The 23,603-nt window shown below is 48.3% G+C and overlaps 1 protein-coding gene across 4 annotated transcripts in view; it reads left to right on the forward strand.

The window, feature by feature from the left end:
• The first annotated feature begins 3,432 nt into the window (after window positions 1-3,432).
• The window catches only part of INF2 (inverted formin 2), an 88,749-nt gene continuing 68,578 nt past the window's right edge, over window positions 3,433-23,603 (forward strand). For 2 of the 4 annotated variants that reach the window (XM_044271215.1, XM_044271216.1), the window contains exon 1: window positions 3,433-3,784. In XM_044271215.1, the coding sequence (XP_044127150.1) occupies window positions 3,758-3,784 (27 nt within the window). In that variant the 5' untranslated portion in view covers window positions 3,433-3,757. The remainder of the gene's footprint in view (window positions 3,785-23,603) is intronic. The other 2 variants (XM_044271217.1, XM_044271218.1) reach the window with 2 other exon arrangements.

Here is a 23,603-nt window from a genome sequence, read left to right on the forward strand (position 1 = left end):
AAGAATGAGAAGTTGGGGAATTACAATTATGGAAGTCACAGGATCGATAGACATGTTAATGATATGCAAATAATACAAAATGGAAAAAATATTTAAAATGTTTTGATTTATTCAGTATCAAGTATGAACACCACAAGCAGAAATACACACACTCAAACACCTTGGCATCAGTGAGGTTATTAATGGTTGTCTGAGGAATGTTCTGCCATGCTGAATGCACTTGGGCACTGAAATCATCAAGATCTGCTGCTGGCAGCTGCCTTTGCAGTTACCAACCAGTGACTTCCCAGATGTGCTCAATGGCAGACAAGTCCAGAGACACTGCAGGCTATGGTAGCACATTTAGGACATGCAGGCTTCTCACAGTAGCACGAGCAACATGCGGCCTGGTGTTGTCCTGTGGAACAGGACAGGTATTGGGAGACTTTTGGAGAAGCTGTTCGTGTAACTGAATGATGACTAGTGGGGTCCAGCTACTGTACATTATGCCACCCCACATCATAATCCCAGGAGTAGGGCCGTGTGATGTTCCCTTGTGAAGGCCACTTCATGGTGTTGCCCACGTGGTCTTCAGACTAATCTCCAGCTATCACTGTGTCCAAGACAAAAGCAGGACTCATCAGTGAAGAGGATAGACCCCTATTCCAGCCTGAAGTTTTGCAGTGCAACACGATAATCCTTCAGTAAACACCCCTAACTGGACGTCTGGCTCATAGCCCAATGTCGTGTAGATGCCTTCTGAGGTTTTGTGTAGACACCTGTTTGCCACCCTAGGCTTGGGATGTGACGTCCAATTTCACATGCAGTGCAGAATGAATCACTACACGCCATTCTTCTAATCAGACGATCCCTCTGTGCAGAGGTGCGCCTCTTGCCATCATTGCAGCTTCCTCGTTGTTCTCCCAACCACCAGGACATACAATGCTGACCAGGGCCGACATCTCAACCTCAGCACGTAGCGATCTGCCGAAGAGATAAACCGAGGCCTCTCAGTTCAAGGATTCTGTCCCTCTCAATCTCTGAAAAATGGTGATAACTCGTTCATCAATGAACAGGAGGCATCACACAATCATCCCACATGACCTGATCCAATTTTTGAGGTTATATGGGACTACAAAAACTTTACTTTTAATCTGGCTTTTATGTCCCTCCCACATGCCACAGATTGGAGCTAGGTGCTTGGAATTGTGACCATCTGCAGATCTTAGCGATACCTGCTACTTCCAAGATTTGCATAACCTTACAGCTTGTCCTTCTTGGTGTTGCAATTTCAATGTTGAAGAGTGTATGTAGAATTTTCTCTCTGTGCCGACTGCTACCAAAAGGGCATGTTTATGGTATAGTACTGCCAAAAAGAAAAAAAATTGCCAAAAGTAAAAAAAATAAAAAAAAAATAAAAAATTGGTTTTCTATGAATATTGGGCTAGTGTCCCGTTAAGTCGAAGGTGTTTAGAATCTGAAAGCTCTTCTGACATGTCTGTTTTACAATATTGGTCATGAAATAGCAGTTCTGGCGCATCCTTTTTTACCACTGTAAACTGTGCCATTCTTTTATTACTCCACCTGGGCATGTATGAATAAGGCCTCATGCACACGACCACATTTTTGCTCCGTATTTGATCCGCAGATTATAGAACCGGACCTATTCTTGTCCGTTTTGCTGACAAGAATAGTTTTTTTTTTTACAGTAACTCCCCTGAAAATTGCTTGATGCTCCCAGATCGGACGACATCCGTATTTTGCGGATCTGCGGTTTGCCGAGAGCTGAGAATTGCAAAAATCAATAAAAAAAAATTAAAAAAATCAAGCAGTGTTGGCAGTGGGTGTATCCATTCCCCATGTCAATAGGTGTCTTATCACACTGATACAGTAGGCTTGACAGTATCAGGGTATGTAGGGAGACACACCCCATTGACAAGGAGAATGATAGCATTCAGGAGGAATAACAGAGGAACACACAATTTTAAGAAGATCTGGACCAATTCATTCATAAGTTCTAGCAGGAATAATAAAGGAATGGCATATCAAGGATTCATAAGAATAGATGCTCCAGAAATGTTATTGCATGGAAAATGCAAGTAGTTTCTAAAGTAGATGTCAGAGAAGAAGAAGGGACCGCTTGTCCCATATGTGTACAATTGAGTTCTTGCACCGTGTTCGCAGAAATCAGGTTCTTGTTACTATTGCATGGTCGTCTATTTGCAGCTGCACGTCTAGAGCATGGTTGTCACCTTTGTCATATGGTGCCTCGCATTGCTGAGAGAAATTATGTTGTAATATCCAAAAAACACTCTAGGAAGCAGGGGGGGGGGGCAGTTTTCATTGACCTAGAGGCTCTGTTCTCTCGGAATGCGGCACATAGGAACATGGGACCAACCCAGAATGCCCAGCGCCAAGTGCAATGTAACAGGATCCCGTTTCCTCTGTACAAATCTGCTGACAGATACCACCCCTGGGACCCGCAGCTATCCTTAGAACGGAGCGTGGAAAGTGACAGGTTGCACCGTGCATGCGCGGCCCCCCCTCCATTCATTTCTATGGGAGTGGAAGCTGCATTGAAATGAATGAGAAGGCATGCATGGTTCTGTTCCGTTCTAAGAACAAGTGGGACCCGCACCTGTGCCCCCAATGTCCAGGAGGAGACAATCCTTTTAAAGGGAACCTGTCATCCGGGATTTTGTGTATAGAGCTGAGGACATGTGTTGCAGGATAGGTCGCTAGCACATCCGCAATACCCAGTTCCCATAGCTCTGTGTGCTGTTATTGTGTAAAAAAACAAACCGATTTGATACATAGGCAGATTAACCTGAGATGTGTCCAGCGTGAAGGAGCCCAGCATCCTCAGAATCTCCTCCTTGCTCCCCGAAGTCAGAAATCTAGAGAGCCGTAATCTCGCGATGTGGGAGCTAGCGCATGCGCAGTTGGTTCCCTGAGGCTGATGCCAACACAGAGAAGAAACACTATGACGACACTGTGCATGCGCTAGCTCGCGCATCGCGAGATTATGGCGCTCTAGCTTTCTGACGTCGGGGAGCAAGGAGGAGATTTTGAAGATGCGGGGCGGTGCTGGGCTCCTTCACTCTGGACTCATCTCAGGGACAGGACACATCTGAGGTTAATCTGTATATGTATCAAAATAAAAGCACACAGAGCTATGGGGACTGGGTATTGCGGATGTGCTAGCGGCCATCTAGCAGCCCACGTCCTCAGCTCTATACACAAAATCCCGGTGACGGGTTCCCTTTAAGCAAAAAGCATCCAAGCAAGATATTCTTGAGAAAGCTGCAGAACTTTTTATTATGCAATCAAGGCATAAAAATCACTTTACACAGTTGCCATAGCAAAACGAAAAGTAGGAAACGCGTAGATCAGCTGCACATACAGAGGCCGGCACCTATCCTATACACATCTGTAGGTGTTTGCTAGCTCGTTTTGGGAGGAACGGTTTTCATTTCACCCTCCCTGTGCCAGGCCTATTCAAAGAGGAAAAGGGGGGAATGCAGAGGGAGAGGGAAGCAGGGAGGGAGAGCGGCTGCTTTGGGTGGACCTCCCCAGTCTGCTGACACAAGCAGTGTATGATTCACTCTCACACCCACTGTGCAATGCATTCCTGAGCCTTACAGCAGAGCACTCATGTCACTTGTTGATCAGGGAACCGCACAGTACATCAGGACCAGCTCGCCTTCGGATACCGTAATACCCCCCCCCATTGCTCCTTTCGAAGAGAATGATAAGCGAGACCTAACTTCGTTCAAAGATGGAAAAAAACGACGGCGGCTCCGGGGTAAGTTCTTCTCGTCGAGCGAGGCAATCTAGCGGATGCAAGAAACATTGAACGTTCTTTGCTTTCTTACGCCGGTTCCAAGTTCCCGACGTTCGTTATTTCAGGACTTGGCTTGCCTCGGCGATGTTTGGCATGCAAAGTCCAATTATAGGGTAAATAAATGCACGGGAGGTAGCAGAGCTAAACGTGTCCTTCGATGCTTCGTGGCTGCAATTAATAACACTGCAAGAGCAAAGGGGACAGACTGGGCTCTGCTACATCCGACGTTAGGGTTGGGGCGGCTGGAGACAGGGATGCTCAGAGAGGAGGTGGGAAGGGAAGGGTCTCTTAAGAGAAGGGTGTAGATGCAGTCTGGTGTACAGAGCAGGGCAGGTTGAAAACTTTGAAGAGTTTGGCTAAAAAGTTTGGGAAATGGTTGGGAGGAGGATAACGATGGGTTAAATAATCTACTTACCACCTAAAAAAAATTAAGAAGCGTCCGTTAGAGTTGGTTAATTAATCTATGCGAGTAAATGATGTAGTACATAGGGAATTAGCCGATTTTAGATGTTTTTTCGCCATTTACGGTGATTTCACTTACACACATGCACGCTCAGCATTTGAGATGCGGCCAGATTATACCGTGGACAAAAAGAGCAACTGCGCCTGCGCCTCCACCACACAGGCCCCATTTAGTTGTAAACTCCCATTACAGTGCCCGCTGCGGTATTATTCATGAGGCGTACGGTGTCTTCGGAATGTGTTTGCTGTACAGCACTGTTATGCAGACACTACATGGTGGTATTATTTATGAGGCGTATGGCGTTATTATTTGTGCACTGCACGGTCTTCGTAATGTGTTTGCTGTACAGCACTGTTAGGTAGACGCTGTGTGGTGGTATTATTTATGAAGTGTATGGTGTTATAATGTGTGCACTGCACGGTCTTAGTTATGTGGTCACGGAAAGGGCACTATTATGCAGACACTACATGGTCGTATTATTTATGAAGTGTATGGTGTTATAATTTGTGCACTGCACTGTCTTCGGTATGTTTGCTGTATGTAGACACTGTATGGTGGTATTTTTGAACTGTATAGTGTAATAATTTGTGCACTGCATTGGTTATGGGCTTCGTTCACTTACAGTAGTTGCATTTAGCGGTATTTTTCAAGCAGAAAGTCGACACTTAGGACAGAAACCCACCAGATCCCATTATAGTTAATGGATATCTGGCAGTGCCCAGCAATTTCGGATACATTCACTACGGTAGTGTGTTCCTCTGCCAGAACCGACTACTGGATTTACAAAATGGAGATGTGAAGCTAGCCTTATTTACAGTCCATTTTACCGCTCTTTTGTAGACACACTATATGGTGGTATCGTTTGTTTATGAACTGTAAGGTGTTATAATTTGTGCAATACATAGCACTATCAATTTTGGTCTTAACAGTGCCATAAAGTGAACACATAGCTAAGTAAACACTGTATGGTGGTATTATTTATTCACTATATGGCATCATAATGTGGGCAATATTATAGCACTGTTACTCTAAACTTCCGTATATGCCCACTACATTAAATGACATGCCAATGGGGCCTTGCTTTATATTTCTACTGGACAGTCCAATACCACAGATTATTATTATCAGGGAGTATTTAAAGTGGCGATGCCATGAATCAGTTTAATATCAACGTCCTGAAAGCATAAAAAAAATAAAAAAATGATATACATATTATTTGTTTTTTTAAATCAAGGTTTGCTTGAATATATGTCCCCACTTGGTGCTACTGCAAGTCTGTACTGCTGGGTGTTAGCGCTGGACAGAATCAGTCTCCTTCCTCCCCTGGCAGCTAACAATACACTTCCCCTGTAGCTACACTATTGCCGATGCTCTGCAGAAAGCTGTTTCTATTGGCAGCTTTCCTAGGAACAGACGCAAGTAAAAAAAAAAAAAAAAAAAAAAAAAAAGCAGAATTGAGTAATAGGAAAATAGGAAATCCTGCTACTGGGATCCCTAGCGATCACCTTTCAAGATAGATGCTCTTGGCAATTGCTCTCCACTCCAACTGATGGAGGTCTAAAAACTCTAAGGCCTCTTTCACACAGGCGAGTTTTCCGCGCGAGTTGAACGCATTGCACCCGCACTGAATCCCGACCCATTCATTTCTATGGGGCTGTTCACATGAGCGGTGATTTTCACGCATCACTTGTGCGTTGCGTGAAAATCGCAGCATGCCCTATATTCAGAGTTTCTCATGTAACGCAGGCCCCATAGAAATGAATGGGGTTGCGTGAAAATCGCAAGCATCCGCAAGCAAGTGCGGATACGGTGCGATTTTCATACACTGTTGCTAGGAAACGATTGGGATGGGGACCCGATCACTATTATTTTCCCTTATAATATGGTTATAAGGGGGAATAATAGCATTCTGAATATAGAATGCATAGTACAATAGCGCTGGAGGGGTTAAAAATAATAATAATAATAATTTAACTCACCTTAAAGGGAGTCTGTCACCAGCATTTCACTTTTCTAACCCTTCCCATAGCTCCCTAGCATGCTTACAGTTAATAAAAACGTTACCTCTGGCATCAATCCTGGACTTATAAAACAATCGAAAACGATCTTTATAACATATGCAAATGAGGGCTCGCAAGTGCCCAGGGGCGGCGTTACCCTCGTAGGTGCCCAGCTAGCTCAGCCTTTTCATTGCTTCCCCCCACCCCTTCCTACCCTCCGCCCGCCCATCCTTTCCCTCTGACCGCCTATCTACCAACTTGTTATTCTACCGAGATCGGCATCACAGTAATTAATGCGCATGTGCCGATGGACCGCCTCCTTTGTTGTGTTTTCGCGTCGTTAGCCGGCGCATGCGCAATAGTTACTGTGATGCCATACAAGGAATGGGCATTGCAGTGCGCATGCGCCGGCCAAATGAATGAATGCGCAGGCGCGGGATCTCGGCGGAATAACAAGTTGGTAGATAGGCGGTCACAGGGAAAGGATGGGCGGGCGGAGGGTAGGAAGGGGTGGGGGGAAGCAATGAAAAGGCTGAGCTAGCTGGGCACCTACGAGGGTAACGCCGCCCCTGGGCACTTGCGAGCCCTCATTTGCATATGTTATAAAGATCGTTTTCGATTGTTTTATAAGTCCAGGATTGATGCCAGAGGTAACGTTTTTATTAACTGTAAGCATGCTAGGGAGCTGTGGGAAGGGTTAAAAAAGTGAAATGCTGATGACAGACTCCCTTTAATCCACTTGATCGCACAGCCGGCATCTCCTTCTGTCTTCATCTTAGCTGTGTGCAGTAACAGGACCTGTGGTGACGTCACTCCGGTCATCACATGGTCCATCACATGATCCATCACCACGGTAAAAGATCATGTGATGGATCATGTGATGACCGGAGTGACGTCACCACAGGTCCTGTTACTGCACACAGCTAAGATGAAGACAGAAGGAGATGCCGGGTGCGCGATCAAGTGGATTAAGGAGAGTTAAATTATTATTTATTTTCTTTTTAACCCCTCCAGCGCTATTGTACTATGCATTCTGTATTCAGAATACTATTATTTTCCCTTATAACCATGTTATAAGGGAAAATAATACAATCTACAGAACACCGATCCCAAGGTACCAAACATGCGCGATTTTTCTCACGCGAGTGCAAAAGGAATTACAATGTTTTGCACTTGCGCGGAAAAATCGCGCGTGTTCCTGCAACGCACCCGCACATTTTCCCGCAACGCCCGTGTGAAAGAGGCCTAAGGGGTTTTCTACCGATGACCTATACTCTGGATAGATCATAAGTATCTGATCAGTGGGGGTCCGACACCCATGACCCCCGCCGATCAGCTGAGGCAGTAGCTCCTTAGTCTTCTTTCAACTCACCAAGCACAACGCCGTTCATGTCAATGGGGCCAAGCTGCGCCTTGTCCTTATGACTGACTAGAGACGAGCTGCTTCACCAAATTTAAAAAAAAATAAAAAATCTGCTTCATGATGAATTATTTTGTCACGAAGCGCATTTCTTTGTAAGCAGTGGGTGCAAAGACAGAGAGGGCCGGATGCACTGCCCCCCACCATTGTACCCCTCAGATGGCACGTTCATACAGGACCGCAGCATCCGATATACATAAAGAGTGTAAAAGTTAAAAATATATATATATATTTTCTCGCGACGGGCCAGCTGCTGCCATGTTGCTAGAAGGTCTGGTGCGAAATCTCGAGATTTCGGTCGAGATCTTCAAGCAAGGTGGCGGCGGGTGGCCCGTCGTGAGGAAATGGAGCAGGTAAGTATTTTTTTTATACCATTACCTACCGCGAAGTACAAGTAAATTTTGCTTCGAGGAGAGATTTATCCTGAAATTGATCCTCTTATCCCTAAATGTGACGTGACATGGCTTAGGCTAGGCTGCGAGAATGCCTCGCTGTTATGGCGAAGGCCAGTGCCTTCTCTGATCGGCAGGGGTGTAGCTAATGGCTCATGGGCCCTGGTGTAAGAGTTCAGCTTGGGGCCCCCCTTCCCTCAGTGCATTGTGGCCAAGGGCAGGAAGCGCATAGCCTTCGTGCTGCCCGAGGCTAAAATTTAAACAGCACCCCTGCCCCCATGCAAATTTCTTGATTTAACCACCTTCCTTTGAGCCAGAGGTGTAACTTGACCAGCATGCACTTTCTTTCTTCTTATGCACCACAAGGGTCTTTGGGCCCCCTCAGGCTCCTGGGCCCGGTAGCGACTGCACCCCCTATAGCTACGCCCCTGGGTCTCGGGTGTCGGACCCCCCATCAATCACCTACTGATCCCCTATCCACAGGATAGGTCATCAGTAGAAAAGTCTCAGAAAACCCCTTTATCGTTAAATGCCCTAACACAGTATCTGAAAATGGATTTTATAAGACAGACAACCCCCGGGCAATATCAAAGAAAAGAGGAACTGAAAAAAGTTTTTTTTTTTTGTTTTTTTTTTAACTTTAGGTTAAAATCTCTGTTATTTGGCAATGAGGGAGTTAAAAATCACTTGCTTGCTGTCCACATGTCATGGAGCAGTATGGGTCGGTATGTGCGCTCTGCTTTGTGTATTCACAAGTATCTATTAAGTCTGTGAAGTTCCAGAGCGAGGAGCAAGAGGAGGAGATGGGAAAATAAAAAATAAAAATAAATAAATAAACTGGAAAAGATTAAGAAGTTTCCAAAATTCCAGTGGCATAACCTAGGAGACAGCCGGCTGTGCTCCCCTCTGAGTCACTTCTCCATTTGGCAGAACCAGGGTGCACATGAGAAAAACATGCTTATAATTTTGGAAGTTGACCGCCACGGCAGGGGCACAGCTGGGGAGGCTGGGTGTGGGTGTGGGTGCCAGGGGACGCCAACATGGCACTCTGCTTTACCCAGGGAATTTAGATACAGAGCTAGGGCAGCAAACTGAATCTTTGCCCGAGGTGAAGGAAGGTTTGGCTACAATCCCGACAAGGAGGACGGTAAAGAATCAGATCACCTGCCATTCTTCATATAGCTTAGTCTTCAGTAGTCTGATCCCTAAAGGGAACCTGTCACCTCCAAAACACATTTTAAACCGACATCATTACCCTACAGTAGCCCCCAGTGTGTTCCTAATCATATCTTTCATTCCTCCACTGGTTGTTGTATACTTTATAAAAACGCTGTTTTAATCTGTGTTTTCGCTATCCTCAGAGCCAGCGGCCTTATTGCTTCAAGTCAAGCTAAGCCCGCCCCTCCTCCCTTCACTGTGATTGACATCCTGCTGTGAGGCTGGGATTGTGCAAGTCTCGCGCATGCGCGGTGCGCTCCTTGTCACTGCGGGATCCAGTCTCCGGCTCCCGCACTCAGCCGGCCGCTTTCTTCTCTCTGCGCATGCGCCAGGCTTTTCCATTATGCGAGTGTGCCTGGCGCATACGCAGAGAGAGAAAAGCGTCCGGCTGAGCGCGGGAGCCGAAGACGGGATCGCGCAGTGACGAGGAGCGCACCGCGCAACCAGTGGAGGAATGAAAAACATGATTAGGAACACACTGGGGGCTACTGTAAGGTAATGATGTCGGTTTAAAATGTGTTTTGGAGGTGACAGGTTCCCTTTAAGAAAGACAGAACTGAGAGAGAGGCAAGAATCCTCATGTTATGTGAAGCTTTGTATCACATTGTAAGTAACTGCAGCGCATCACCGAGGGAAGGAAAGCTGCAGACAACATGAAACAATCAGAGGAATTTTCAGCCATGTTGAAAGCATTTTTGCCCCAAAGAACCAAAACATGATTTTACAGCAGAAAAATAAATATATATCATTGTGAAGCCCTAGCCTTAAAAGGGCATCTGTCAGCAGTTTTTCTACCTATGACACTGGCTGACCTGTTACATGTGCGTTCGGCAGCTAAAGACATCTGTGTTGGTCCCATGTCCATATGTGCCCGCATTGCTGAGAAAAATTAAGTTCTAATATATGCAAATGAGCCTTTAGGTGCAACGGGGGCGCTGCCATTACACCTAGAGGCTCTTCTTTCTCTGGATCTGCCACGCCCTCTCTAGGCATGATCACTGGCCCTGTGTCATGGTCTTACCTTCTTGCCGTCCTCCTTAGTTTGACATGTGCTGGCGGCCATCTTGGTTTCTGGGTTTCTTGTAGCCTCCCACCCTGCGGCTTCTCCTTCCCACTGGGAGGAGCTGGATGCCTAGCTCATACATATAGGAGGTCTGTGGCTTCAGTTCCTTGCTTGGTCCTCCTGTGTTCACATGCTTCTAAGACTGCTGCTGCTTCTGGTTCCTGATCCTGGCCTCGTCTGACTACCCCGCTGGTTCCTGATCCTGGCTTCGTCTGACTACCCTGCTGGTTCCTGATCCAGGCTTCGTCTGACTACCCTTCTGGTTCCTGACCTCTGGCTACGCAAGACCCTGCTTCGGTTTAGCCATCCGTTTGGACTTTTGCTCACAGCTTGATTTCAATAAAGCCTTCTTATTTCCACTTATCTCTTGTTGTACGTCTGGTTCATGGTTCCATGACATTAGGACCAAGCCATGAATTCTGACGGTACAGGGCCATCCTTGCTACCTACGCTGGTTGCCAGACTTGATCAGCAGGATCACCTGTTGGGTCGGTTCGCTGTGGCGTTGCAAACCCTGCTTGAACGCACGGCTCATTTCGCTTCCGTTGCCGATGGGTCGGTTGTCGTTCCTGGGCCCGCTCCTACTGCCGCTCCGGTTGTTGCGCCAGAGTCTACCCTGACACCTGTTGCTGCGCCTGCGGTGTCTCGGGGTATGACCGGTTCAGCCCCCCTTCCACAGCGCTTTGGGGGAGAGCCAACTCAGTGCCGAGGTTTCCTTAACCAGGTGGGCATTTATTTCGAGTTGCTGCCACATGCCTTTCCTACTGAGAGATCAAAGGTGGGCTTCTTGATCTCGCTGCTCTCGGACAAGGCCTTGGCCTGGGCCAGCCCTTTATGGGAGAACAACAATCCGGTGGTTGCCGAGTTTTCCGGTTTTGTTGCTTCTCTTCGGAAGGTATTCGATGTGCCGGCTCGTGCTGCCTCTGCTGCGAAGCTCCTTATGTCCATCAGACAGGGTTCACGATCCGTAGCTGAATACGCCATTGAGTTTCGTACCCTGGCAGCAGAGGTGGGCTGGAATAATGAGGCTCTGGTCGCTGCTTTCTCTCATGGTCTCTCGGATGCCTTGAAGGATGAGGTTGCAGCTAAGGACCTACCAGTGGAGCTCGAGTCTCTTATTTCTTTCCTGATTTTGATTGACACCAGACTCAGGGAGAGACCTTCCTTTAAGGAGAGCCTGCGGAGGTCTTCTAACAGATTGGCGCCTACGTTTGCTGTCCCACCCGTGCCTCCCTCTCCTCCCACGCCTCCTGGGGATGACTTGTCTGGGGGTGAACCCATGCAGCTGGGGTTTGCTCGCCTGTCCGAGGGGGAGAGGGTACTCCGGAGACGCGAGGGCCGATGCATGTACTGTGGTCTCGGTGGGCATTTTCGGTTGGCATGTCCGAACCGTCCGGGAAACGCTCGCACCTGAGATCCTGTCGGGGGCAGATCTTGGGTGGAGTCTCCTCGTCCCCGGTTTCCCGTGTTGACAAACCACTGATCACTGTTGTCCTCTCCTGGGTCGGGGGCTCGGTGACGACCCAGGCGTTGGTGGACTCTGGTGCTGGTGGTTTGTTCATTGATAGTGTGTTCGCTGCCGCCAATTCCATTCCTCTGCAGCCTCGAGGTTCCCCACTGGCTCTTGAGGCGATAGACGGCAGACCCCTTCTGCCGCCACACGTGACTCATGAGACCCTTCCAGTGGGGATAGCCATTGGTGCCGTTCACAGAGAGTCGGTCTGTCTCCAGGTTATTTCGTCTCCACACTACTCGGTGGTCTTGGGGTACCCCTGGCTCCAGAAGCATAATCCGACTTTCGATTGGAGATCGGCCGAGATCCTCTCGTGGTCACCGCAGTGTGGGGCTAGTTGCATCCATGGGCCTGTCAAGTTGCTGTGTACTTCCTCGGACTCTCTGTTGCCTCCTGAATACGAAGAGTACCGGGATGTATTCGATAAGGTGCGCGCGGTTGCCCTACCTCCGCACCGCCCATACGATTGTGCCATAGAGTTACAATCTGGTGCCGTTCCTCCTCGTGGCAAAGTCTATCCACTGTCGGTAGCGGAGAATGAGGCCATGGAGGAGTACGTGAGGGAGGCGCTTTCACGCGGACACATTCGCAAATCCTCGTCCCCGGCAGGGGCTGGATTTTTCTTTGTGAAAAAGAAGGGCGGTGAGTTGAGGCCTTGCATCGATTACAGGGGTCTCAATCGCATCACGATCAAGAACGCTTACCCGATACCCTTGATTTCCGAGCTGTTCGATAGCCTCAAAGGGGCCACGGTCTTTACCAAACTCGACCTGAGGGCGGCATATAACCTGGTAAGGATCAAGGCGGGCGATGAGTGGAAGACCGCGTTTAACACCAGGACCGGTCATTATGAATCCTTGGTTATGCCCTTTGGGTTGTGCAATGCGCCCGCAGTCTTCCAGGAATTCATCAACGATGTTTTCCGTGACCTGTTGCAGCAGTGTGTGGTGGTCTATTTGGATGACATCTTGGTATATTCTGAATCCATGGAGGCCCACATTATGGATGTCAGACGAGTGTTGCAACGGTTACGAGAGAACAGGCTGTTCGGTAAGCTTGAGAAATGCGAATTTCACCGATCCCAGGTAACCTTCTTAGGTTACATCATTTCCGCTGAGGGGTTCTCCATGGATCCTGAGAAGGTTTCGGCTGTCTTACAGTGGCCCCAGCCCAGTGGTCTCCGTGCCCTGCAGCGCTTTTTGGGCTTCGCCAATTATTATCGGAAGTTCATCAGGGACTTTTCTATGCTAGCCAAGCCTCTCACGGATCTGACCAGGAAGGGCAGTAATTTCCAGGTCTGGCCGCTCGAGGCCATCCGAGCTTTTGAGGCTCTAAAGTCCGCCTTTGTGTCGGCTCCGATTCTGTCGCATCCCAACCCTGGGTTGCCCTTTGTCCTCGAGGTGGACGCGTCTGAGACGGGAGTAGGCGCCCTTCTGTCTCAGCGTAGAACACCAGAGGGTCCTCTGCTTCCTTGTGGGTTTTACTCCCGGAAACTGTCTTCCGCGGAGTGCAACTATCAGATTGGTGACAGGGAGTTATTGGCCATCGTGCAGGCCCTTAAAGAATGGAGGCACTTGCTCGAGGGTTCGGTGGTTCCGGTTCTTATCCTGACGGACCACAAGAATCTGACCTACCTTTCTGAGGCCAAGAGATTGACACCACGTCAGGCCAGATGGGCTCTGTTCTTGTCACGTTTTAATTACGTGGTCTCCTACCTACCCGGTTCCAAGAACATCAGAGCGGATGCCTTATCACGGCAGTACTCCGAGCTGTCCGGGGAGGAGTCGATTCCGACTTCGGTCATACCTCCGAATCAGATCCTGGCCGCCATTCGCACCAGCCTGACCTCTCCCCTGGGTGAGCAGATTTTGGCGGCTTAATCTGGTGCTCCCTCTGGGAGACCCAACGGCAGATGTTTTGTGCCTGAGGAGTTGCGCACTCGGTTGTTGCGAACCTACCATAACTCCAAGGCCGCGGGGCATCCTGGAAAGAATCAGCTGTCCTGGGCTGTTTCACGTCTGTTCTGGTGGCCTTCTCTACGTTCCGACATCGCCGCATATGTAGCGGCATGCTCCGTTTGTGCCCAGAGTAAGTCCCCTCGGCACCTTCCGTTGGGCCTTTTGCAACCCATAGCCACCGGGGAGCGCCCATGGTCACACCTGGGGATGGATTTCATTGTGGACCTCCCTGCATCCCGAGGCCATACGGTCATTCTCATGATTGTGGATCGGTTTTCCCAAATGTGCCACTGTGTTCCTCTCAAGAAGTTACCCTCTGCACAAGAGTTGGCCACGATTTTCGCCAGGGAGGTCTTCCGGTTGCACGGTTTGCCCAAGGAGATTGTGTCGGATCGGGGGAGTCAGATTGTGTCCAGGTTCTGGCGCGCCTTTTATTCCCAGTTGGGGATTCATCTCTCTTTCTTCACGGCGGTGAACTCTTCCTCTGGGACGTCTCCCTTCATGGCCAATTATGGGTTCCAACCTGCCGTGTTACCGGAGGTATTCTCTCCCCAGGATATTCCGGCTGTGGAGGATCACCTTTCCGTCCTACGTGCTTCTTGGGTACAGATCCAGAGGTCCCTTGAGGTCTCTGCGCAGCGCCAGAGACTCCAGGCTGATCGCAGACAAGCGCCCGCTCCTTCCTACCAGGTTGGAGACCGTGTATGGTTGTCCACCCGCAACCTCAACCTTCGAGTGCCCACTCCCAAGTTGGCGCCTCGCTTTGTTGGTCCCTTCCGAGTGCTTCGCAGGGTAAACCCGGTAGCCTATGCCCTTGCGCTTCCTCCTGGCATGCGGATCTCCAACGTGTTTCATGTCTCCCTGTTGAAGCCATTGGTGTGTAATCGTTTCACTTCCTCGGTTCCTCGCCCTCGTCCGGTCCAAGTGGGCAATCGTGAGGAGTATGAGGTGAGCAATATCCTGGACTCACGCCTGGTCCGCGGTCGGTTGCAGTTTTTGGTCCATTGGCGTGGTTATGGTCCAGAGGAGCGTTCCTGGGTTCCCTCCGCAGATGTCCATGCTCCTGCTTTGCTCCGAGCCTTCCACGCACGCTTCCCTCAGAAACCGTTCCTTACTCCGCGGAGGAGGGGCCCTTGAGGGGGAGGTACTGTCATGGTCTTACCTTCTTGCCGTCCTCCTTCGTTTGACATGTGCTGGCGGCCATCTTGGTTTCTGGGTTTCTTGTAGCCTCCCACCCTGCGGCTTCTCCTTCCCACTGGGAGGAGCTGGATGCCTAGCTCATACATATAGGAGGTCTGTGGCTTCAGTTCCTTGCTTGGTCCTCCTGTGTTCACATGCTTCTAAGACTGCTGCTGCTTCTGGTTCCTGATCCTGGCCTCGTCTGACTACCCCGCTGGTTCCTGATCCTGGCTTCGTCTGACTACCCTGCTGGTTCCTGATCCAGGCTTCGTCTGACTACCCTTCTGGTTCCTGACCTCTGGCTACGCAAGACCCTGCTTCGGTTTAGCCATCCGTTTGGACTTTTGCTCACAGCTTGATTTCAATAAAGCCTTCTTATTTCCACTTATCTCTTGTTGTACGTCTGGTTCATGGTTCCATGACACCCTGTTAATCAAAGTGCAAGGGGCGCAGCAGTTGCAGAGAGAGCAGAGCCTCTAGGTGTAATGGCAACGCCCCCATTGCACCTAAAGGCTCATTTGCATATATTTGAACTTCATTTTTCTCAGCAATGCTGGCACATCGGAACATGGGACCAACACAGATGCCTTCAGAATTAGTCCACTTTACAGCATTGAAGCCGGGTTTTGGCCGGACAGAAAACGTTGCATACAATGGTTTTTTGCCAGGCAGTCAGCCAGCATTTGCAGAGAAAAAGAAAAAGAAAAAGAAAAAGAAAAAAAGAAAGAAAGAGAAAAAAAAAGAAAAAGAGAGAGAAAGAGAGATTTTACCCATGCCATAAGGTAAAATAGTACCCCCAAAGAGCTACATGAATCTTCTCCTTCAACCACTCATACCCTGCTCTATACTGAAGGGGCAAAAAACCCTAAATCGGCTGTCTACAGATGGGCGCCTCATGCTGCTGGAGGATCTTCTGGTTTGGCTAAATTCCCTAGATATGTCACCCTGCCACACAGCAGTTGATCTCTCAGCATCCCCTGTGAGCTTTCTGAAGGACACACGAGAGTTACATTTATCAAAAACACAATAACTCAATAAGGAACATAAATCCATGGATGAAGAAATGATGCCCCGGAGACACAGGATGGATTTCGCTTGGGATTACAGATGTGTTCTGGATAATACAAGTACAGCTTTGTCAGGGTGCGGCTGGAGTACTTAACAGCATATTAGTCAGCACAAGCAAACACTCATCATAGAGCCTCCAGAGAAGTGACCCACAGACATCGACTTCCTATGTAGATGCTATTGTCATCCGCTGGATTTCCTCCATGAGTCAGCGGCCGGCTGCCCACTCTTTATACATTACACTAGGCTGCTGTATTTTACTGCAGGGTTGCGACGAGGAGGTAAATGGTGGCCGGCTATGCTGGGGAGACCATCATATGGGATACAGAATGGCACAATAGACACCACTATCTAGGTGGACATGTTTTGACTTCATGTGGATTTTTTTAAGAGCATTGTTACCACGTTCCGCCACGATTTTCCAACTCTGATATAGTGCCTACAAACAGGGGTGGACCACCAATGAGGTGATCGCCTCAGGCAGAATCAGGAAGGGGCAAGAGGGGGGCAGCAGAGAAGGGCCATAGGCATTAAGCGCTTTCAGGCCCCTTTCACACGGGCGAGTATTCCGCGCGGATGCGATGCGCGAGTTGAACGCATTGCACCCGCACTGAATCCTGACCCATTCATTTCTATGGGGCTGTTCACATGAGCAGTGATTTTCACACATCACTTGTGCGTTGCGTGAAAATTGCAGCATGCTCTATATTCTGCGTTTTTCACGTAACGCATGCCCCATTGAAATGAATGGGGTTGCGTGAAAATCGCAAGCAAGTGCGGATGTGATGCGATTTTCACGCACGGTTGCTAGGAGACGATTGGGATGGAGACCCGATCATTATTATTTTCCCTTATAACATGGTTATAAGGGAAAATAATAGCATTCTGAATACAGAATGCATAGTAAAATAGCGCTGGAGGGGTTAAAAATAAAATACTTTTTTTTTTTAACTCACCTTTATACACTTGATCGCGAAGCCGGCATCTCCTTCTGTCTTCATCTTAGCTGTGTGCAGTAACAGGACCTGTGGTGATGTCACTCCGGTCATCACATGGTCCATCACATGATCCATCACCATGGTAAAAGATCATGTGATGGACCATGTGATGACCGGAGTGACGTCATCACAGGTCCCGTTACTGCACACAGCAAAGAAGAAGACAGAAGGAGATGCCGGCTGCGCGAGTCTGGATTTATTTAGGAGGTCTTGCAATTTGGGAAAATCAAGCCAGAAAAAGGTTTTATTAGAAACGGCACAATGGCAGAATTGCAACAGCCTGTGTGCATAGGGAAGAGCGAATCCAACCTTTACAGGTTCGGGTTCGTTGTACGGGTGCTCTAGGAATTCCGTTATGGATTCCATTATGACGGAATATAACGGAGTTGGTAGACGGAATGCAAAACGGAAGCCCTTAAGAGGATTTCCGCTTTGATCCTGTATAACGGAAACCAGACGGATCCGTTATTCTTGGCCATAGACTTCTATTAACACGGATCAAAACAGAATGCCTTTTAAAGACTTCTGTTTTGCATTCCGTCTACCTATTCCGTAACGGAGTTCCTACACCGCCCGAACAACGAACCCGAACTTGTAAAGGTCAAGTTCGCTCATCCCGCTGTAAACACTCCTGAATTTGCTGTGACTGTCCCAATTTTTCACAGACAATCCAGACAAATTCAGCTCGTCACAGATTGAAAATGGAGGGCTTTAGGCACACCCCACCCACAAGTGGGTGTTCCCTGTCAGATTTGGAAAGGGATAGGTCACAGCCCATTTGCCCATTTGTAACATCTGCCGTACATAGGGGTTTTAAACATGGCACCCTGTTCCATAGACAGAAATATTTTTTTGAAGTTATGGGTGTCAGAATTTTTTTTAAATTAAAATATTTTTTACATTCAAATATTGCAAAAATTGTATCGATATGGTATCACTTTAATCAAACTGATCCACGGTATGAAGGTAACATTTCCTTTTTACCACTCAGTCAATGTCATAAAGACAAAACTCATAAATTAGGGCAGAATTCTGTTTCATTTTCCATTTCTAGCCCATTAATATTTGTTATTATTGAATGGTGGCATTATAATAAAATACAACTCGTCTCAAAAAAAACAAAAAAAAAAAAAACACAAGCCCTCATACAGCTACGTGAAAGGAAAAGCAAAATAGTTATGGCTCTTGGAAGAGAGGCAAAAAAACAAAACAAAAAAGAAAAAAACGTGGGGGGGGGGATTAAGTGCCCTGAATTTGCCTACCCAGATGTTGGCATGCATGTGTGTACGCTATGTACACAGGGTAAAATGTTGGTTTTGTCACAGGTGGTGGGAACACAAGGAGGACTCAAGCTAAACTTTTACGCCAGGCCCCCCTCTACACCTCGGTGCACATGGAATTACTAGGAATTTGATGGTTTGCCTCCAGCAAACAAGGAGGACACTTGGCCAATGTTGTCGGTTTAGCTCTTGATGCTTTCATGATACAAGTTAATCTTCACACTTTTATGTGGAAACCTTTGTACTGTATATTTAGCGCATTTAATAGGGCAGTGGCCTGGAAAATTCAGCTCCCTGCCAATCTCCAATGAAGAATCCCATACACATTGCCACATGAGTGTGTGGTTTTACTGACGTGTTATCTGCTTGCGCCATGTGCGAGGTCTGCTTGCATCTGATCCATTCAAAAGGAAACAGGCGGCATTGTACAAGTCCTGTTTATTGTAAAGAAACAATATAACATGATGTCTGTTCAATGACACATACAGCAGCGCATCTAATAAAACCGGCACGCAGAAAAACAAGAGCAGCAATCCTAGTTCTGTTTTAAGGTGTAACAGTCATTTCAGTTATCTCATTTTTCCTGTGAAAGGGCAATGACAAAGTGTTTGTCTAATAAAAGTTTTTATATATTGACCTTTATAATAATAAAAAAAAGGGTTATGATTAGTCAATTGACGACAGGTATCTGTAAGATGCAAAGGCAGGCTTCTCAGCCTGCCTCTCCTCTCCCTGTCCAAGCTGCTACCTCCCGACATACATTTTACTAAAAACTAATGTTACATGCTTCTCTGCATATTTAATCTGCTGCCAGCAATGCTCCCCTCTATCTTCCCAGAATGTCTCCGCTTAGTGCTGCAAAGAAAGGGTGAGAAGCGGGGCTGCAGCAGTCAGTGCTGACAGTAATGCTGCAGCCCCGCTTCTCTGACTGCTGCAGCCCCGCTTCTCTGAATGCTGCAGCCCCGCTTCTCTGAATGCTGCAGCCCCGCTTCTCTGAATGCTGCAGCCCCGCTTCTCTGAATGCTGCAGCCCCGCTTCTCTGAATGCTGCAGCCCCGCTTCTCTGAATGCTGCAGCCCCGCTTCTCTGAATGCTGCAGCCCCGCTTCTCTGAATGCTGCAGCCCCGCTTCTCTGAATGCTGCAGCCCCGCTTCTCTGAATGCTGCAGCCCCGCTTCTCACCCTTTCTTTGCAGCACTAAGCGGAGACATTCTGGGAAGATAGTGTCACTACCAGAGCTTTGAGACGTTCTCAAAGCTCTGTGTCTCCACCCCTGTGATGATGTCACTTAGGGTTGGAGGTTTTCTCACTGTTCTGTTTCTCCGCCCCTGTGATTAGGTCTTACTCCCAGCTGTCTCTCCTGCGTTTGATTTCTCTGCCTTTAAATCACCCCTCCTCCTATTGCAGGGCGTGGATTATATTTCTCTTTTCAGTTGTAGCTCTGCCTTGAGTATCTTCACTCCTTTAGCTACTAGTTCTCTGGACCTGTGTTCTGCTGCTGCAAGCACTCCGGATATTGCCAGCGGCCCTTGGATCCGTCTTCTCTGCGGCTGCAGCTCCATCAGCTAAGTGTGCAGACTTTGTTATGTACCTGGTGATTTCCTGACTGGATCCGAGGTGGCCCCGGTTCCCTCCATATTCTGTGCAGGGCATCGGTGGCCGTGCCCCTTCCACTATTGTAGGGGTTACAGGGCTCATCAGTCTAAGGTACGCGGGCATGCCTCGTTCCACCATTTGGATCCGGGCATGTGCTTTAGCAGCATAGGGAGAGTGTTGAGGGTCTGACAGGGGTCACCCTTTCTCTTCCCTAGTTTGGGGTCCGGTCAGTAGCTCTTTTTACTGTGTATACTCTTGTTACCCTTAAACAGCCGTGACATTATAATCCACCAAAACCGTCCTTGTTGACATGGATCCGCTTTCTGACCTGGTTGACCGCATGCAGGGTCTTTCTTTGGAAGTAGCGGATCTCCGTCAATCTCTGACTCGGCTACAAGCATTGGGCTCTGCTCCGGCTCATGGAGTCTGTTGCGAGCCAAAGGTCTCACTTCCGGAAACGTTCTCCGGGGGCAGTGAGAATTTTGTTCGCTTCAGAGAGGCATGTAAACTCCATTTTTGTTTGTGTCCCCACTCCTCTGGTAATGAGGAACAGAGGGTGAGGATTGTCATCTCCCTGCTCAGGGGTAATGCTCAGACTTGGGCTTTTTCGCTGCCATCAGGGGATCCTTCCCTGCGATCCGTGGAGAGGTTTTTTGTGGCCCTGGGGCAGATATATGATGACCCGGATCGTGTTGCTCTGGCAGAATCGAACTTACGTGTTCTATGCCAGAACAAACTGTCTGCGGAGCTTTATTGTTCTGAATTTCGGAGATGGGCAGCTGATTCAGGCTGGAATGATGCTGCACTCCGAAGTCAGTTCTGTCATGGTCTCTCAGAGGATTTGAAAGATGCCTTTGCTTTCCATGAGAGACCAACATCCTTAGAGTCTGCCATGTCATTGGCGGTACGCCTTGACAGGCGTCTAAGGGAAAGAAACAAGACCTCTCTGTCCAGTCATTGTCAGTCTAGGGGCAATGGTGCGGACTCATTCAGTATGCAGGGGTCTCATCCTGTCTCGCTCCCCTCTGAGGAGGAGCCCATGCAGCTAGGCCGACTTGCCCCTGATAAAAGAGGATTTAGTCCTCAGAATATGGTGTGTTTTTGTTGTGGGGGCATAGGTCATTTGGCAAATGTTTGTCCGTCTAGGAGATTCCTGAACTGTACTAAGAGCGATAATAAGAGAAAAACCTCAAGAGGTGGATCATCAAGTTCTGCTTCATCTGCTACTTTGGGCAAAGTTGATGTGGGAATTGATGCTTTTCCTCTGACCTGCAGTTCCCGTTTTCTCCTGTCTGCCAGGGTGGCGCTAGAGAGCAAGGTCATTCCTTGTGAGATTTTTGTCGATAGTGGAGCGGCCGTCAATCTTATTGACACTCAATTTGTAGCCTTGCATGGTTTTCAGGTTTGTACATTAGAAAAGGATATACCTGTTTTTGCTATTGACTCTGCCCCACTCTCGCAGAGATCTCTGAAAGGCATTGTTCACAATATCCGGCTAGCTGTAGGTGACACTCATGTGGAGGAGATATCTTGTTTTGTCCTTAACGGATTGCCTTCTCCTCTAGTTTTGGGGCTACCCTGGCTCACTAGACATAACCCCACTATTGATTGGCAAGGAAGGCAAATAAATGAGTGGAGTGACTTTTGTAGAGAGAATTGTCTCACAGCCACTCTTGCAGAGGTGTCTACTAAAACTCTGCCATCATTTCTCTCTGATTTCTCGGATGTGTTTTCCGAGAGCGGTGTTCAGGAGCTACCTCCTCACCGGGAGTTTGACTGTCCCATTAACCTCATTCCCGGCGCCAAGCTGCCAAAGGCACGCCTCTACAATCTCTCACAACCGGAGAGACTCGCAATGCGAACCTATATCTCTGAGAGTCTCGAGAAGGGGCATATTCGTCCCTCAAAGTCGCCTGTTGCCGCGGGTTTTTTTTTTGTTAAAAAAAAAGATGGCTCTCTGAGACCTTGCTTAGATTTTAGGGAGCTGAACCGTATCACGATTCGCGATCCCTATCCCCTTCCTCTGATCCCGGACCTCTTCAACCAAATTGTTGGGGCCAAGGTGTTTTCCAAATTGGATCTGAGAGGCGCGTACAACCTGGTCAGGGTCAGAGAGGGGGATGAATGGAAAACGGCCTTTAATACCCCTAACGGGCATTTCGAGAATCTCGTTATGCCTTTCGGCCTGATGAATGCTCCGGCCGTCTTTCAGCATTTTGTTAATAGTATTTTCTATCATTTAATGGGGAAATTTGTATTGGTGTATCTTGATGATATTTTGATTTTTTCCCCTGATGTTCAGACTCATCAGGATCATCTTTTTCAGGTCCTGCAGATACTGCGGGAAAATAAACTGTATGCCAAGCTGGAGAAATGTCTTTTATGGTATCAGAGATTCAATTTCTGGGTTTTCTCCTCTCTGCTTCTGGTTTTCGCATGGATCCGGAGAAGGTCCGTGCTGTGCTGGAGTGGGAGCTTCCTGAAAATCAGAAGGCATTGATGCGCTTTCTGGGTTTTGCTAACTACTACAGAAAGTTCATTTTGAATTATTCCTCTATTGTCAAACCCCTTACTGACATGACAAAAAAGGGGACGGATTTTTCCTCTTGGTCGGAGGAGGCGCTTGCAGCCTTTTCTAAGATTAAAGAGAGTTTTGCGTCTGCTCCCATCTTGGTGCATCCCGATGTTTCCTTACCTTTTATTGTTGAGGTGGATGCTTCCGAGGTGGGTGTGGGTGCAGTTTTGTCCCAGGGCCCCTCTCCTGCCAAATGGCGACCATGTGCCTTTTTCTCTAGAAAACTCTCCCCGGCAGAGAGAAACTATGATGTGGGAGATAGGGAGTTGTTGGCCATCAAGTTGGCTTTCGAGGAATGGCGCCATTGGTTGGAGGGGGCCAGGCACCCTATCACCGTTTTTACCGACCATAAGAATCTGGCGTACCTGGAGTCGGCCAGGCGTATGAATCCGAGACAGGCCAGATGGTCTCTGTTCTTCTCCAGATTTAATTTTGTTGTTACTTTCCGCCCTGGGATCAAGAATGTGAAGGCTGATGCTCTCTCTCGCTGTTTTCCGGGAGGAGGAAACTCCGAGGACCCGGGTCCCATTTTGGCGGAGGGGGTAGTTGTTTCTGCTCTATATTCCGATTTGGAGGCCGAGGTCCAGGCTGCTCAGTCTGAGGCACCTGCCCGTTGTCCCTCCGGGAAGTTGTTCGTGCCTCCTGAGCTACGTCACAAACTCTTTAAGGAACATCATGATACAGTTCTTGCTGGTCACCCCGGGAGTAGAGCCACGGTAGATCTCATTGCTCGGAGATTTTGGTGGCCGGCTCTTCGTAAGTCTGTGGAGGGTTTTGTGGCGGCTTGTGAGACGTGCGCTCGCGCTAAGGTCCCTCGTTCACGACCTTCAGGTTCCCTTCTCCCGTTACCCATACCTTCCCGTCCTTGGACACACCTGTCCATGGACTTTATCACGGATCTTCCTCGTTCCTCGGGGAAGTCGGTGATCCTGGTGGTCGTGGACCGTTTTAGCAAGATGGCTCATTTCGTCCCTTTCCCTGGTTTACCTAATGCTAAAACGTTGGCGCAAGCTTTTGTCGATCATATTGTTAAATTGCACGGCATTCCCTCTGAGATTG

Source organism: Bufo gargarizans, chromosome 11 (assembly GCF_014858855.1).
Source record: "Bufo gargarizans isolate SCDJY-AF-19 chromosome 11, ASM1485885v1, whole genome shotgun sequence".
Lineage (NCBI taxonomy): Eukaryota > Metazoa > Chordata > Amphibia > Anura > Bufonidae > Bufo > Bufo gargarizans.